This window comes from Sorex fumeus, unplaced genomic scaffold, assembly GCF_029834395.1.
Source record: "Sorex fumeus unplaced genomic scaffold, SorFum_2.1 ptg000265l, whole genome shotgun sequence".
Lineage (NCBI taxonomy): Eukaryota > Metazoa > Chordata > Mammalia > Eulipotyphla > Soricidae > Sorex > Sorex fumeus.
The window spans coordinates 28,960,714-28,977,867 of NW_026606322.1; the positions used below are offsets into that span (position 1 = coordinate 28,960,714).

Here is a 17,154-nt window from a genome sequence, read left to right on the forward strand (position 1 = left end):
GGTGGGGGTGGGGTGGAGGCTAGCAAGCTCCCTGGCCATCCCTGTGTGTCCCCTCACACCAGCTGTCAGGGATCACGCTCGACCCCAAACACAGGGCTTCAGGAAGGAAGGACAACCCATTTGTCTTCGGAACCAGATGTCTGAAAACTCCCTTGACAGAAAAGCTGCCATAAAGAATACACTCATTTACCACTCAGGAAATCCAGCCCTTTCATTGAGAGGCGATGACACGCAATTGAACCTGTTCCCAGGATTGCTTGGAATTATTCCGTCAATGCCTGGAGAGCAGAGGGTCCCACCAAAAAGAAAAAAAAAAAGAAAAACCTCAAAAAAACCTGATGACTTAGAGCCTTCCAGACCCCCTGAAAAACAATCAGTCTTGCATTCTTTCTGAGTTTGTCTCCCTTTAATGACAGAGGCCTGTGGGACACGCTTTATTGATCTGATCAAATACCAAGGTCCTTGACAGCAGGAGGTGATGCCGTGGCGAGGCCCAGTTGGCCGCTGGCTTGGGACCTCTGTTGAGAGGATCTTCCTTCAGTTTGGGGGAACTCCGTTGAGAGGGAGTCTGGGGGCTTAGAATTGTAAAGTGAGGCATAGTTTTGAGAATGACTTAAAAATGCTGGGGCAAGGCTGGAGAGATAGGCTGGAGGAAGGCACTGGCCTTACATGTGGCTGAACCCTGATCCATAACTTGGGCACAGAGCCAGGAGTAAGCTCCAAGTACCATGGGTGTGGCCCAATACCGCTCCCCACCCCAACACACAACAAAATAAAATATGGATTAGAGGTGGGTGAGGGTACCATAGTTCGATGGTAGAGTGCAAACATTGCATGTGCTCAGTCCTGGGATTCACCCCCCAGCACCACCAAACAAGACCTGCCCCAAATCATCAAAACTGGGTATTCATTCTGCCCCCCCCCATACATTAGAGAGAGCCCCCCTTTCTGGCTATGTCCTCTCCAAGCCTCAGGTGGGGGTATGTGGGTGATGAAGTGGGTGACATATAGCCCCTTCATGGGAACCACAGTGAATGGATCAGACTTTCCCCGCCCAAACCCACCCATTGCACCCCATCACCCCACTTCTCCATCCCTCCCAGAAGTCCCAAGCAGGTTCTACACCCCCCGACCCCACCCCATCGACAGTGCCAAGGGCCATTCATTCGCCATGGGTCACTTCAGGAAGAGCCTGAAAAAGAAATGAAGATTCACCCCAAACCACCATTTCCTGCTGGCCCCAATCAGATGGACGCTTGGAGATAGGCATGTGGCAGGTGAGATGAGGCAGGAAGGTGGGGTGCCCCTCCCCTAAGGTCTCTCTGATCCTGTGATGTCTGGGAGCCGGGTCCAGACTTCTCCCAACCCTGACACAGGGAAAAATTCTCCAGTGTGCTAACAATTCACCAGCAAATCAGGACACGGACTCAGTGGGGGAAGGTGTATTTCACAGCCATTATAAAAGTACATGGAATTCATCGCGGGGGACAGAAACACAGCCCTCCCCCGGGGACAGAGCATATACAGGGGACCAGCTCTCCCTCCTGGGGAACTCACACAGACACTAGGCTTCGGGCTGCCCCCCCACCCCGAGTCTGAGCCCGCATGAGGGCCATGGAGGGTCTGCACTCATCACACCCAGCCTGGGGGTGGGGGTGGGCGGGGGGGGGGGGCAGAAAGAGCACACACTTTTGCCCTGAGCACAGGGACAGTCGCCTTTTTTCATATAAATATAATAAAAATAACAGCCAATTCAACCTGGTGCCATCCACTTGATTTCACAGGTCTGCCAGCTGCTCTCTCACTCAGAACACAGTTGTCCCCCACTCTCCTGCCCTTCCCACTGGGCTCGCCAGGGACCTCACACCCTGCCCACGTGCCCAGCAGCAACAGCCACGCTCCCCCTACCCACTCTCCCACCCACCAATGGGCTGAAGGTGGGAAACGTCTGCCCAGGAGGTGACCGTGATTCCCAAACGCTCAGGGGCTGGAGGGGTGTCAAAGCCAAGGGAGAGAAGGTGAGGGACCGGAGAAGTCCCCAAGGCACAGGGAGACAGAAGGACAGAAGACACGACAGCTGCAAGCTACCTGCGGACAACACCTCCTTCCCTAACCGCCCAGTGCCCGACCCTTTTTCGTACAACCACAAGCCTTCTACTCCAGGTCTTTTTTTTCTCTTCTTAAAAGTCTCTATTTGCCACAGAAAGTCCTGGAAGCCAGTCCGGAGCTTTCGGAGGGAAGACCACCAATATCCAGAAGCCCAAGTCCCCTCCTCTCCAGCGCTAGAGCTGGGGGGAGGGCGGAGCCCCTGGGCGGGGCGGCAGCCAAGATTGGACCTCCCAGAATGTTCCTGGGCTTTTGTCCAGTTGCTCAGTCGCTGCCAGGTGGGGCAGGAGGTCACCGCGGCTGATGAGGAGAGATGAAGAGCCACCGGACAAGGGGCTTTGGCGGGTCCTCCAGGTTCACAGCGAGGCCAGGGTCCCCTCGACATAGTCTGAGCTAAGTGCTCGCTGGCCAAGGCTGATTCCTCTTCCAGGCCTGCTCACGACCTGCTCCGCTTAGCTCGCCAGGGACGGAACCCACCCCCGCAGACAACCCCTGGCACAGGCCTCATGGGGTCACGGGGGAACGACACAGGGGCGCACGGACCGCACGCATACGGCCGGCACAGACAGAACTGGACACGCATCTTTGGTTGGACGCTTGGCCCAGGGTGTGGTGAGAGGGGAGTGGCCCGTGCCCCTCCCAGCTGGCCACATCCAGCACGCGGGCTGCAGGATGAGCTGTCAACGCAGCTCTGCTCTCCCTGCTCGAATATCCGACCACAAGGACGGACGTGCTTGACCTTCTTGGGGCATCTGGGCTGGGGCGGGGGGCGTGCTGGGACCACCGGGCAAGCTCTGAGCGCACCCGCGCTCTGAGTTGGAGGGATTCGTTTTCCCTCTCTGGTGGGTTTTAATCGCGGCTGTAGTGGGGCGCCAAGAAGCAACCCAGGACCTCTGCGCGTGCAGGCACACACACGCCTGAGGCAAGGGTTCCACCACTGAGCCACTTGTCCCCTTTCCCTCCATCCTGGTTTCTTAAGAACGAAGTGACTTGGGTTGACAGACATCACATCAGGAAAAAAGCATCTTTGGAGAAGAGAATTCAGTGGTGAGGAAGCTTCAAACTTGCCCACCTGCCACCGCCAGGGCAGAAAACATCCGTCTAAGCTCGGTTTGGGAAAGGCCTGTGCCCCCCATCCCCCACCCTCACTATCTTTTCCTTCCATGGGATTCAGGATACCCCCTCTGATGGTGCCTCCTGAGCCGGTGCTGGGAAGACAGGCTGAGCCAGCCTCCTCCGAGGTTGGTGGTGGTGGTGGTGGGGACGGGGGGCAGATCTGTTGCTCCTCCCAGGATGTACCAGTTCCCAAAGGAAGGAAAGTAGGGTGTGTGTGTGTGGGGGGGGGGGGAGCTAGGTGAGTCCCTCTGTGATGCTATGAGCCATGGCCCCACCCCGTGGCCAGCTGCTAAGAGGCACCAGTGTGACACACAGCACACAGGGAAAAGAAGACCTAACAGTCTGCGGTGCCGGCAGCCCACAGGGGCACCCCATGTTGCACCCCCGTCTCCAGCCTGGCTGAGCCCGGTGAACAGAGGGGGCGCTGAGGGGGGGTGGGTGTCGAGGCAGCGGAAGGTGGGACTAGATAGATGCACATTCCCGTCTCTGGGGGATCCCAAAGCCTGACAGATTCTGGGGTGCATTTCAGGGGCAGAGTAGATTGAGGTTCAGAAATTGGAGCGCCTAGATTCTCCATGCCCTGACCACCCTGGGCTAGGAGGGATGTGTGTGTGTGTGTGTGTGTGTAGGTGGGGGGGTACCGTTCTGGCACTTCTCAGAAACATCCGGAACGCCTGGGGTGAGGGGTGGAGATCAGCCTGGGTTAACACTGGCCTCGAACTCCGTCGGCCAGGCCGAAGGACAGGTTCGGGGTGCCCACGGGCTGCAGTGGGGGCAGGCTGGCCTCCAGGGGCCGGTCCAGGGCTGGCTGCAGGCTCTGATGGCGCTTCCGCAGCATCTGCCCGATGCCCATCATGGGGAACCTGCCCCGGCTCTTCACGCAGTTAGGGCTCCCCAGCCCCAGTGCGGGGGTGCCCCCGGGCCCCGCTGGTGCGGGGACACACGCGGCCTCCTCCTTGGGGGTGCCGAGCTTCTCTTCGTGGGTAAAAGAGAGGAGGGTGGGGTGCAGTGGAGGCTGCAGGGGTGAGAGGCTTCCCGGGGACAGTGTTCGCTCGCTGGGGGGGCCCCGGGCCCAGGCCCCTGGTGAGCTCAGCGCACGGTAGTGATGCCCTGATGCGGGCGGTGAGGCGGGTTCCGGCGGCTCTGCGCGCTCCACTGACTCGAAGGAGCGTACCAGCAGCAGGGGGTCCTCCTTGGGGCTGCTGGGCCCCCCCTGCAGAGGAGACTCGGGCTTCTTGACGGCCCGGGGGGTCCGCGGGGGCGGGACGGCGATGAATTCCATGGAAGAGGAAGCCACGCAGTTGGAGTCTGAGGTTTTGCGGAAGATACTGCGGCAGCCGAAGGGATCTGCAAGGCCGAGAAGCAAACGGGGTCAGGGTGATGGGGAGTGAGAAATGGTTCCCCCCTCCCCACCCAGCCCCACCCTGTCCCGACCACTGGCTGGATAGGGTCTGGGAGTTACTGGGGAGAGGCAGTGGGCTGGGGTCCTTCCAATTTGTAGCTGGCGTCAAAGCCAAGCAAGGGAGCCCCTCCCTGCCATGACACCCCCTGCCTTCTCTGAACCCTTGGAATTCTTCATCGGAAGGTGAGAATCAGGGGTCACTTAAGCGTAGAGCTATGTGACTGCTGCCCAATGCTTTCTGCTTCTCCAGCGGACAGCTGGCTGGTGGTGGACAACTATCTCTTCCTACTGGAGCAAAGGGCCGAGGTCAGGACCCCAAGATCCATCCAGAGAATGTGGACGGGTGAGTGCCAAGGGGTAGCCTATTGGGAGATCCTCACCGGCCTCCATCCACCCGACCCCCCTTTTGTGTTCCCTAAAATCCACTGGTGGAGGGACGGGGTGTTGGAACACTGCATGACTGAATCATGAGCAGCTTTGTAATGGGCTATCTCACAGTGTTCAATTTTAAAAAGTTTAAATAAAATAAAATGAAATTTTTAAAAAATGGCATGTCCCCTCCCAATGTGAAGAGGCCTTCTTGTGCATAGTCCGAAACACGCTCTGTGTGTGCACACATGTGCATATATGTACATGTGCATGAGTGTTTGTACATGTGTGTACCAGTGTGCACTGTATGCATGTATGTACATGTTTATGTCTGCATGCAAATGTGTGTCCCCCTGTGGGTATGTATAATGTGGGTGTATGTGTCTCTGTGTGCACACAAGCGCATATGTGTGTGCGTGTTTGTGTGCCCTTTCTGCATCAAACCATGAGGATCTCTCCCATCAGTGGGCTACTGACCATGGTGGGCGCCCCCCACAGCTGGGCCTCACTCAGTCCACCCAGCTTCCTTTCACAAGAGAGGCCTCAGCCTACTCTGAGCCCCCCAGGGCAGGGTGCTCTTTCGTACCCAGCACCCCCCTGCCCGGATACATCCGACCCCTTCCATTGCCTCAGCGTCCACTGTTCTGGGAAGGTTCCTGCCACCACCCCTGCACCCCCAATCTCTGTCCTGGTGATCTGGAACATTCGTTCCTGGTTCTAAGACTCCAGGTATCTCCATCTCTGCTCCTGCACCCCCTAATTATTCTTGTCCTCAATCCCTACTCCTACAATGCCTTACCCCAGCCTTTGTTCTCACAAAGCCATGCACCCCCTACAATACCATGTACCCAGATTTTCATGCCTGCCTCCAATCTCTATCCCTGCACTCCCTTCCAGTTCTGCAATACTTGCGCTCCAATAAGCTGCCACAATCCCAAGGCACCCAGCCCCTGCGCCCGTCATACTGGGTACTCTAATTTCTGCTGCTGTAGAACCCTGCTCTTGCTCCCACAGCCTCATAGACCCCCGAATCTACTCCCTCAGGAATATCCATGCCGGTGTTGACCCTGCCTCAGGTCTCTGTTCCTGCACCCCAGGCTGACTCCTGTGGCACCTTGTACCCCAATAAGGTGCTATTTCAGAGCACCAGGTGCCCCATGTCTACGTTGGCAAATCCTGCCTGCCCAGGGGGGCCTGATTTCCTGAGGTTCCTTAGATGGGCTGCTTCATCTTTCTGGGTGGTACCTGGCGCCACCCATTTGGGGAGCCCCAAGCTCAGAGGCCCTCCACGGACCCACCTTTGTCGGGGAAGCCGGCTTTAGGTCCCTTCCGCTCCTTGAGCAGGGCCTTGGTGTTCTGGATCTGGGAGATGAGCGAGGCCGCGGGCTGCTTGTGCCCCGACAGGCTCTTATCTAGCTTCTTGGAAAACGGCCGGTGAAGAAAATCTCCTCTTTTCTCTTGTTCTTTGGGCTTTTTATCCTGTAGGACAGATGCAAACCTTAGCCCCACAGAGGCACAGAGCATTGGAATTCCCCATCCAAGGGCAGAGCAGAGCAGAGCTTGGCTCTGCTCTCAGTGGCGCCCCTAATGGAGGCACAAGGGATTCCAGCCAACCGGGGGGGGGGGGGGGGGGCGGGGGGGGCGGGGACAGCCAATTATCCTAGCAAAAGCTGAAACTAGGGAGGTAGAGCAGAGGAACCTCGGTCTGGTTTAAAGGAGGGCTCTGTGCGTGCTTTGCACAGAGGTGGCACCAGGCCTGATCTGTAGAGGTTCAAGGAAACTTGAACCATCACTAACTCGTCCTCTTGTGCTCAGCAGTTCAAGGTCCCAAAGGGCGAAGTGGACTCAGGTCAGTACTTCTTAGGTACTGAAAAGTAGCCACTTCTGCTGCCCGCCTGGCCTCAGTTCAACTCAGTTCTCCCTCTGAGGGGGGCGAACCTGACTGTCACCCCATAGCTGTTGGCATAAGGGCCAGGCACTGGGAGCAATTTGAATCATTATTGAAAGTGGGAGAAGTCGGTAGGCCACGAAGTGGATGGAAATGAAATGCAGGGAAGCTGGCCTCTGGGAAGGGCCGTGCCGCTGAGCAGACTGTCTCTGGGGCATCAGCCTGCAAGTCACGGTTCACGTTTACTGCTGGCCAGTCAGGGGCAGCCCTGTCCCTGGCCTCACCAGGAAGGCGGGGGTGGGGAATTCTGAGAAAGATGCAGTTCCACATTTTGAGTTCAACTTGAAAAGCATTTGTAATTCAAACGCAGCTCATGGACTTTAAATGAGGTTTCTGTAGAGCTTTCCAGGAAACCTCTCTCTCTCTGTCTCTCTCCCTCCCTCTCTTTCTGTCTCTTTCCTTCTGTCCCTGTCTCCCTCTGTCTCTCTCTCTTTTTCTCTCTCTCTTCCCCCTCTCTCTCTGTCTCTCCCTCTGTCTCTCTTTCCCTCTCAGTCTCTCTCTCTTTTCTTTTTCTCTCTCTCCCTATCCCTGTCTGTCTCTCTTTCCCTCTCTGTCTCTCTCCTCTCTTTTTCTGTCTATCTCTCTTTCCCTCTCTCTCTGTCTCTCTCTCCCTCCCTCCCTCTATCCTCTTTTTCTCTCTGTCTGTCTGTCTCTATCTCTGTGTCTGTCTCTCTCTGTCTCTGTCTCTCTCTCCCTCCCTCCCTCTATCCTCTTTTTCTCTCTGTCTGTCTCTATCTCTTTGTCTCTGTCTCTGTCTCTGCCTCTCTGTCTCTCTCTCTCTCTCGGGTTTTCTGAAGAGGGTCTCTCTCGGGTTTTCTGAAGAGGGTTCCCAAAGTCCTTGAAAACTCAGCTTCATCATTCTACTGGCTTTACTAGTTGGGAAGAATGTAAGGGTAGTGGTGGGGAGTTGGGGCTGCCCAGCTGAGGCCTGGGGACCACCCTCATGGCAGTGACTCTTGCAAGGCCTAAGCCTTAGCTGCAGTGGCTTGGCCTCAAGGAAGGTGCAAAGCAGGGGGGAAAAGAACAGGTGAAGGAACCAGAATGACAGCCCAGTGGCTAGTGCGCTTGCCTAGCACATAACTGACTGTTTCCATCCCCAGTTTCCCAAACCCGCAGGGAGGGATCCCTGACACCGAGCTAGGAGTAAGCCCTGAGCATCACTGAGTGTGGCACAACCCTTCACTCCTCCCAAAAGAAGAAGAGGTGAAGTTTCCACCAACTAATTTATTCTGGTGGTGCAGTGGGGCCACACCCGGCAGTGCTCAGGGCTCACTCCTGGCTCTGTGTTCAGGGATCACTCCTGGTAGTGCTCAGGACTATACATGGTGCTGGGAATTTTTTTTTTTTTGGTTTTTGGGTCACACCTAGTAATGCTCAAGGGTTACTCCTGGCTCTGTGCTCAGGGGACCATATGGGATGCCAGGAATCGAACCCGAGTTGGCCACACGCAAGGCAAATGCCCTACCTGCAAACACCCCGGTGCTGGGAATTAAACTGAGGGTCAGATGCCTGCAGGTGGGTACCACTCTGGGGGCTGGCGGTTGAAGATCCCTGCTCCCCAGCATGAGTGGGCCCTGCCCCATTAGCTGGAGGCCTCAGGAGAGAAAAAGTAGGAGGAATAGGGGAAACTGAGGGCCTGAGTGCACTAGCAGCTCTCCCCAGCGTCTCTCTCTGAGCATCTCATGAAGGCACACACATGCACTGGGGTGTGTTTCTCTGGACGAGGCTGGCGAGCCCGGCCACCCACAGGCCTTACCTGCACAGTGTGGAATTCCAGTTCTCGGGTCCAGGTGTCCAGGGAGGCCTGTGAAAAGCAGCATGCCAGCCAGGTGAGGAGCTGCGCCCGCCGGCTGTTCTCTCTGCACGCTTCCCAGCCGGGGCCTCTGCAGCTCGGGCTGAGACTCACTCAGCTCAGAGCCTGGAGGCCAGACAGCAAACCTCTCCATGACCCAGAAACCAGCGGTCCCAGCTGCATCCAGATCCCAAAAGGATGTCTGGGTCATTTTGTATTTAAGTCTTATACCCCTCCAGACCAATGAGTGATCTAGTAAAGAGCAGGTGAAAGCTGATTTTTCTTTCTTTTTTTTTCTTCTTGTTTTGGGGGCCACACCTGGCGGAGCTCAGGGATTACTCCTGGCGAGGGCTTGGCGGACCATATGGGATGCCTGGGATTGAACCCAGGTTGGCTGCATTGCAGCAAGGCAAACGCCCTACCTGCTGTACTATCACTCCAACCAAGCTGCTTTTTCCTCCTTTAATAGCCAAGTCTCCTACCCAGTAGCCTCTGGATACACCCCTGCCCATTCCCTGTCTACCACTGACGGCTAACGCATGGAGTACTGAAATTTAGTCCTTTTTATTGTGGTTAGCACCAATGCTTTCTTCCTGTCTTGAAATGCAACTGGCAGTTGCTTTATTCTCTCTCTCTCTCTCTCTCCCCCCCCCATCCCGCCCCGTGCGCCCCCCATTTCTCCAGCCTGCTACAAACTCTCTTTACTTTTATTGCAGATCTGACAGTGGTTTCCAGCCTTGGCCATGCCACAGAATCAACCAAGAAGATACATCCAGTCTGCGCCCCTCAGCCTCTCCCCACCTCCCTCCCCCCACCTGAAAAGGTGGAGAGGGTATGAGGCGTCCAGATGTTGAAACATTCCCAGGGTGATTCTAAGGAGAACCCTGGTTTGAAACCATAAATCATTCCTTTCTCAAGGGCTCAGTTCAGCAGAATGCCCTTGTCTGCCGGTACTTGCGTGTTTCGCGGTAATTGGTTTCCTTTTCCCTCTGCTCTCCAGTCCCAAATCTGCAAATCCTCCACTGGGTAAGCTGCTTGTCTTGCCTGAGGCTGACCGAGCCTCACCAGGAGGGATCCCTGAGCGCAGAGCCAGGGGTAAGCCCTGAGCACTGCTGAATATGGCACAGAAGCAAACAAAAAACTGCAAATCCACTCTCCCTGGGAACACTCGCTAGGGCTCAGCTCTGGAGTCACTTACCTCATAGGGCTCTGGCGTGGGCTTGCACTTTTCTATCTGGTAGAGCTGGGTCTTATAGCAGACACCATCCTGAAGGTCCGATTTCTATCCAAAGGGGGTGGGGGGGGGAGAGAAAAAAACCTGGTTTAACTCACAGGAACTAGAAATGTCCACCCATTCATTTTCAAACCACAGGACCTGAGGAAGAACCCCGAGCAGTTTTGCCATACAAGCGCTTTGTCTCTCATAGGGATAGACAGTACAGCAGGTAAGGCACTCACCAGGCTTGCACCAACTCACATTAGATCCCCGGCACCTCAGATGGTCCCCCAGACTCAGCCAGAAGTGACCCCCGAGCACAAAGCCAGGGGGAAGCCCTGAACGTAGCTGGGTGTGCCACCAAAACCAAAAAGAAAAGGAAAATAACACCCAAAGTCTCTGCTGAGGACAGCATGGGGTTCCCTGTACCCTTCTCTCCTGCTCTGCCCTGAGTCAGGGGATCCGCTTCTGCCCAGCCTCTGCTTGGGAAGGGCTGGGAGAACCTGGACAGGTCAGTGCCCCTGGCTGGGCCTTGGCTCTTTCATCTGTGCCAAGAAAAACTCTCCGAGAGCAAAAGCATCAATCAAACACGGGAGTGGGGAAGAGTTGATTTCATCGGATCATGGACTATGAAGCTTACATGTTTGTGGGCTTATCTAAAGATGATACAAGTTCCGGACCCCCCTATAAAAGTCACAGGGGTCCCTATTATAGCTTAAAGAAGACAGAGAGGCCCCCACCCAAGATAATCCAACATAACCCTCCCCGGAGACATGAAATGAAATGACACATTCATCAATCAGCAAATGCCCTAAACAGATTCTCTGATGAACCCCCTGTACTTCTTGGTTTTAGAGAAAGGAAAGAGGAATTGAAGAGAAGGGCGAAATAACAACTGAGGGAGCGTATGCTTTGCTGTTTGGTGCGTTCTTGTTTTGAAATTCGACGTGGGTCATTTGACATTGGTTCCAGTGATTAATGACTGGGACCGGGCATAAGGGACAATGCAATTAGCTGTCTGTGGACATTCCTAAGCTCACCAGCTGTCTCTGGGGAATCCGTTCATGCTAGTCAAGAGCGGTCATTCATCTGGATGCTGCTTTTCAGAGTAGGTATGTCCTATGAATGAAGGGTAAAGTGCAAACCAAATGCACTCAAACAAGAACCTTCTCCAGCTAGTGTGAGCCAAGTTTCCCGGGAAACTGAGTTGGTCTGGAGACAAAGTCACGCTCATGTTTGCAAGTTTGAGATATCTCCCACCTGACTGATGTGAGCCAAAGTGGGGGATCACAGCACAGCAGGCAAAGCACCCAGAAACATCAAGACAGGGCCTGCGAGCCCCCAGGAAATGCCCCATGAGCACTCCAGGACTGTTTGGGAAGGACCCAAGTTGGCATTTGTGGCTAATGGAGTTACCCAGAAGATACTATTTTAAAAACCAGTTTTCCTCCATCTTATTGACCCCTGAACCAAACCTCCAGATCCGCCTAAAGAATCTTGGCGTCTCCTCAGCAAAGGAGCAACAGATCATTCCTGAAATATGTGAGGTCATGAACTTCAGAGGCAATTTCACGAGAACGTTTTGACAAAACTCATGGCATGGAGATGTGGCTCAATGGTTCCTGTTTTGCAAGTGTGAAGTTGAGAGTTTGATCGTCAGCACAGACACCCACCTGGCCATGGGCCAAGCCAGCTGCCTGGCGTCTTTATCAAGATCCTCTTGTGACTGTGTGAGCCCAGGATGCCACAGCACCAACAGCAACCACCAAGGGAAGGGGCAGACAATAATTTCCTAAAATCTCTTTTCTGAACATATCAAATGTCACTTGAAAAAGGAAATCCCGGGCTGTTCCCCTAGCCTCCCTTCTCCTGGAGAAACAATTTCAATTCCGAACGCATCACCCTCTCACTTGATGGTCTCTGATGGTGATGGCGGCGTGTAAACATTGTCAACTCTTTATAAACAGGCCTACAACTGAGGCCTGTTTATAAACTGGAAGCATGCACCATGCTACTCATTCTAAAATACACCTTAAAGTAGTGATTACAAGGATAAGGTAAGAAAGAAATGGCACATAGCATCTTCATGGGAAAAAAAATGAGAAAAACTCAGCAGCCATAGCTCTTTCTAATAAGTTCATCATTGCAAACAAGGAGAACCAGAAATTTCCTGAATTTCTCCTTATCACCTAATCCCATGCCATAAAAAATATACTGTGGACTGGAGCAATAGTACAGCGGGGAGGGCATTTGTCTTGCACACGTCCAACCTGGGTTCGATTCCCAGCATCCCATAGGGTCCCCTGAGCACTGCCAGGAGTAATTTCTGTATACAAAGCCAGAAGTAACTCCTGTGCATTGCCGGGTGTGACCCACAAATATTTTTTATTTTTATTTATTTACTTATAAATAAATAAATGAAATAAAAATATATATACTGGGCTGGAGTGATAGCACAGCGGTAGGGCATTTGCCTTGCATGCAGCCAACATGGCCTACTCGAGTTCGATTCCTCCACCCCTCTCGGAGAGCCCGGCAAGCTACCGAGAGTATCTCGCCCGCACGGCAGAGCCTGGCAAGCTACCCATGATGTATTCGATATGCCAAACACAGTAACAACAAAGTCTCCAATGGAGACGTTACTGGGTCCGCTCGAGCAAATTAATGAACAATGGGAGGACAGTGACAGTGAAAAAATATACTGTGTCTAAGGCCCTGTCCCTCTCAAGTGGTCACTTGCCTGTGACTGTGGGCTAAAATCTAGCCCCAAAGCTGCCTCTGTCCCCAAATCTAGTCCCAAAGCTGCTTACATGGGCCACCATCTACCTAGAAGTTTTGTATTTTCGAAAGACTTTCACTGTAGAAAACCTCCCTCCTCTACTCCTTTCCCAGCTGTCTCTTGCCAAACCAGCTTAGAAGCATCTGCTTTTCATCCACCTCTTTTTTTTTTTCTTTTTTTGGGTTACACCTGGTGCTCAGGGGACCATATGGGATGCTGGGAATCAAACCCAGGTTGGCCGTGTGCAAGGCAAATGCCCTACCCACTGTGCTATCGCTCCAGACCCTTTGTCCACCTCTTGAACAAGCCATCAGTTCTGTCTACTCAGTAATGCGTTCTAGCTGTGTCTCTGGTACCCGTGCCACAGAGCCGCACTCTAACCATTTCATCGTCCGAGCATTATTCTGGCTTGCTGTCAGGGCTAGCAAAGACACGCAATGGAAGGGGCTCTTTCCGTCTTTAGTGCTAACGTAGACATCGCACCGAAGGTTACTAAGCCTATTGTTTAGCCAACTTCCGTGATATATTGGGCTATAAGGACTTCAAATAGCACTTTTTAAAAAGAAAAGAAACCAACAGTTTGTCTTTTCCAAGTTTTCTAAATGTCTTCCTCAGAGCAATGAACACAAATCCGAGGATGCCATATAGACAGGCTGAAAGCACACGCAAATCTCTAGGTTCCACACAGAGGAGATGAAAGTATGTTCAAGTCTCAAGGTGCCGTATATACTGAATGAAAGAGCACTCAATCCCAACGTGCCACATAAAAAGGATGAAAGCATATTCAAATCTCAAGTGCCCACATATACCAGACAGATGAAAGTCCACTCAAATCTCAAGGCTCCATACATAAAGGATGAAAGTGCGCTCACACCTCAAGGTGCCATGTATACTGTATGAAAGAACACTCAGATCCCAAGGTGTCATCTACAGGACGAACGTGCATTTGAATCTCAAGATGCCATACACACACCATGAAACTCCTCCCTCAAGGAAGTAGGTTTAAAATCAAACTTCAGATAGGATATCTGAAAATTCTGAAATTTCCCCAGCAGGTTTCCTGGTTTCTCAGGTCAGCCCTGAGCACCTGGGGTCAGAGAAAAAGCATCGGAATTATGAATCTATACTGCCTTTCTGCCAGTTCAACTTGCAGAGACTGTCTGCAGTGAGATGGTTTCATCCAAACTAGACCCCCTCACCCACGCACACAGGGAAAGGCAGACAATCCATCATTATCCCTATTTTACAGATGAACAAACTGAGGCCCATCCCATGGAGGTCATTTGCCCAGAGTCCCATAGGCAGGAAATAGCAGGCCCAGAATTCAGAGTCTCAGAGTTTGGGTGCTAGACAGTCTAGAGGAGACCCGAGTCCAGCCCAATGAGGGGGCACCCCCTCTGTGATGCAGACCCCCGGGACCTTCTAAATGCCTGGGCTGGGTGGTGACGAGGACAGATCACCACGCTAGGGGGAATTCTTTCCTAGAGCGATACACATATTCCATGGCCTTCTCATTCACCAGGCTTTGGAGATGAATGCCGGAGAGGCATTGCTCCCCAACTTTCATGAGCCCAGGAGGTCCCCGGGCATCCAGGAACCCGCAGAGTCGAGAGACAGCAGATTTAAAAAAAAAAAAGACAAAGTTGTGAGGAAAGAAGATGAACTCTCTAAACAGTCCTGCCCAGGGCTCCACTCTGCAGGGGGTAATATTTGAAAGCCTCTTCAAATAAAAAGCGCTCCCCAAGAAGCACTTTTTTTCTTCCATCCCTTGCTGGAGATAAACTCGGCCGCTGTGGGATTTGTTTCAGTGAACTGCTCCCATCAATAGGCAGCAGCTGGACAGTCCCCCGCAGTGAGCAGAGTGGAGTAGAGGCACCACCCAACCCCAACCTCAATCCCCCCTGCCCCATCTCTTACCCCGGACAGGTAGCGCTCGAGTTTCTTGTTCAGGAGGAAGTAGATGGCGAGGATGTGGCAGGCACGATTGGAAAGCACGGTGTTGATGACGTCGCTGTTCTTGTAGCCCAGCTTCTCGGTCATGTGCAGGATCACGCTGGGGCTCAGGTCTTCCAGGGAAATCCTGCAGGACAGAGTGACACGTGGTCACTGCTCCATCTCCTCAGGGGTGGGGGTCGGGGAGACTTGGGGTCCAGGCTCACATGCCAGATAGCCCTTGGGTAGCTGCTCCATCTGTGGGACTTCCCCTGCCTCGATTCCACTTTTTACACTTGTTTTTGACTGTGTGGTTTTTTTTTTTTTGGCCACACTTGGCAGTGCTCAGGTATTACTCCTTCCTGTCTTAGCACTCAGGGATCCCTCCTGGAGGTGCAGGGGGAGGGGGGATGGGGGGACCCTAGGTGACCCCAGAGATCATGCAGGGGTTAGCTATGTGCCAGGCAAGTGTCGTACACTTTGCACTTTCTCTCCAGTCCCTCACTTGACTTTTAACTGTGGAAAGCTGCATCCCTAAAGGAAAAGATCCCGCATAGACCCAAGATCTGGATGCTGCTCATTGAGAAAATTGGGCCTGCTGATGACCCTTGCACTTTTATTTATTTATTTTTTTCATTATATAACTATAGCACTGTAGCACTGCCTTCCCGTTGTTCATTGATTTGCTCCAGCGGGCACCAGTAACGTCTCCATTGTGAGACTTGCTGTTACTGTTTTGGGCATATCAAACACACCACGGGGAGCTTGCCAGGCTCTTCCATGCAGGCGGGATACTTTCAGTAGCTTGCCGGGCTCTCAGGGAAGGATGGAGGAATCAAACCCGGGTCAGCCGCGTGCAAGGTAAACACCCTATCTGTTGTGCTACCTCTCCAGCCCCCATTAAATAACAATGCATCATAACGTTAGGGAAGCTTCAACTGTGTGTGTTAAATCAGTATCTGTTTATACTAAGTTCATAGCAAAAGTCCAACTCTCACAAGGATAGTACAGCAGATAAAGTGCTTGCATGTGGTCAAATCCTGATTTGATCCCTGGTACCACATATGGTTCGGTCTGAACATTACAAACAAGGAAGGGTCCCCAACTCCCACAGTCCAACTCCCCTTCATTATTCAACTGACCCCGTCAGCTGATCCGCCACTTATCCCCCTTCCCTCTTCCCTCCTACAACCACTAACTTGGTCTCATAGATTAAAAGTCCAATTTTGTTTTGTTTTGCTCATTTGTTTATTGGGTTGGAGCGATAGCACATCGGGCAGGGCATTTGCCTTGCACGCAGCTGACCTGGCCGACCCAGGTTCGATTCCCCCACCCCTCTCAGAGAGCCCGGCAAGCTACCGAGAGCATCTCGCCCGCATGGCAAAGCCTGGCAAGCTATCTGTGACGTATTCAATACGCCAAACACAGTAACAATGTGTCACAATGGAGATGTTACTGAGCCCACTCGAGCAAATGGATGAACAACGGGAGAACAGTGACAGTGATTTGTTTATTGGGTGTCTCTATAAACCACAATGAGTGAAATCATATGTTCACACACAACATATAGATAGATAGATAGATAGATATAGACTAATGTAGTTTAAATTTCACACTTCTTGTTTTTTTTTTTTTGTCTCATTTCTAAACTCCGCAGTGTGTAGATTTAAAAACCAAAATTCTCCTCTTGGGCTAAGAGAACAGCAGGTAGGGCGCTTGCCTTCTTGTGTTCGATCCCTGGCATCTTATATGGTTCCCCCAAGCCCCGCCAGGGGTAAATCCTGAGTGTAGAGCCCAAAATAGCCCCTGAATATCGCTCCAAACACAACAAAACACCAAAAAACGAGGGTCAGTGAGATAGCAACACAGGTAAGGTACTTGCGTTGCACACAGCCAACCAGGGTTCGATTCCCAGCTTCCCATGTGGTCAACTGAGCACCACCAGGAGTAATTCCTGAGTGCAGAGCCAGGAGTAAGCCCTGAGCACTGTCAGGTTTAGCCTCAAAACCAAAAAAAAAAAAAAGAAAGAGAGAGAGAGAGAGAGAGAGAAAGAGAGAAAGGGGGAAAAAGCATGCAGCCGACCTAGGGTTGATTCCCAGCATCCTATATGGTCCCCTGAGCACCGCCAGGAGTAATTCCTGACTGCAGAGCCATGAGAAATCCCTGTGCATCACTGGGTGTGACCCAAAAAAGAAAAAAAAAATGACCTTTATTTTTTTTCTCTTTCCCCAAAGCAAAACCCTGACAACTTCTTAAGGATAAAAATTGGAGCCAGGCAGGTTGAGATCTGCCAGATACTCCGTTATGCTTTGTTTTGCCTTGTTGCCACCCTTGGCTGTGATCAGGGGGTCACTCTTGGCGGTGCCCTGGGGACAAAGTGGGGCTGAGGATCGAACCTCAGGCTTCCTGCATGGCAAGCCTGCACAGAGCCTACCGTCCCCCATTCCCAATCCCTCGGGCCCCCATAAAATACACTTATGAAGAAAAACCTTCC

The 17,154-nt window shown here is 52.8% G+C and overlaps 1 protein-coding gene across 1 annotated transcript in view; it reads right to left on the reverse strand.

Moving 5' to 3' along the window:
- Nucleotides 1-3,902: 3,902 nt before the first annotated feature.
- The window catches only part of HUNK (hormonally up-regulated Neu-associated kinase), a 124,063-nt gene continuing 110,811 nt past the window's right edge, over nucleotides 3,903-17,154 (reverse strand). Inside the window, exons 7-11 of the mRNA XM_056109323.1 lie at nucleotides 14,646-14,808; nucleotides 9,932-10,015; nucleotides 8,698-8,745; nucleotides 6,292-6,472; nucleotides 3,903-4,569 (exon numbers count right to left, since the gene is read on the reverse strand). Coding sequence (XP_055965298.1) covers nucleotides 3,926-4,569; nucleotides 6,292-6,472; nucleotides 8,698-8,745; nucleotides 9,932-10,015; nucleotides 14,646-14,808 — 1,120 coding nt within the window. The 3' untranslated portion in view covers nucleotides 3,903-3,925. The remainder of the gene's footprint in view (nucleotides 4,570-6,291; nucleotides 6,473-8,697; nucleotides 8,746-9,931; nucleotides 10,016-14,645; nucleotides 14,809-17,154) is intronic.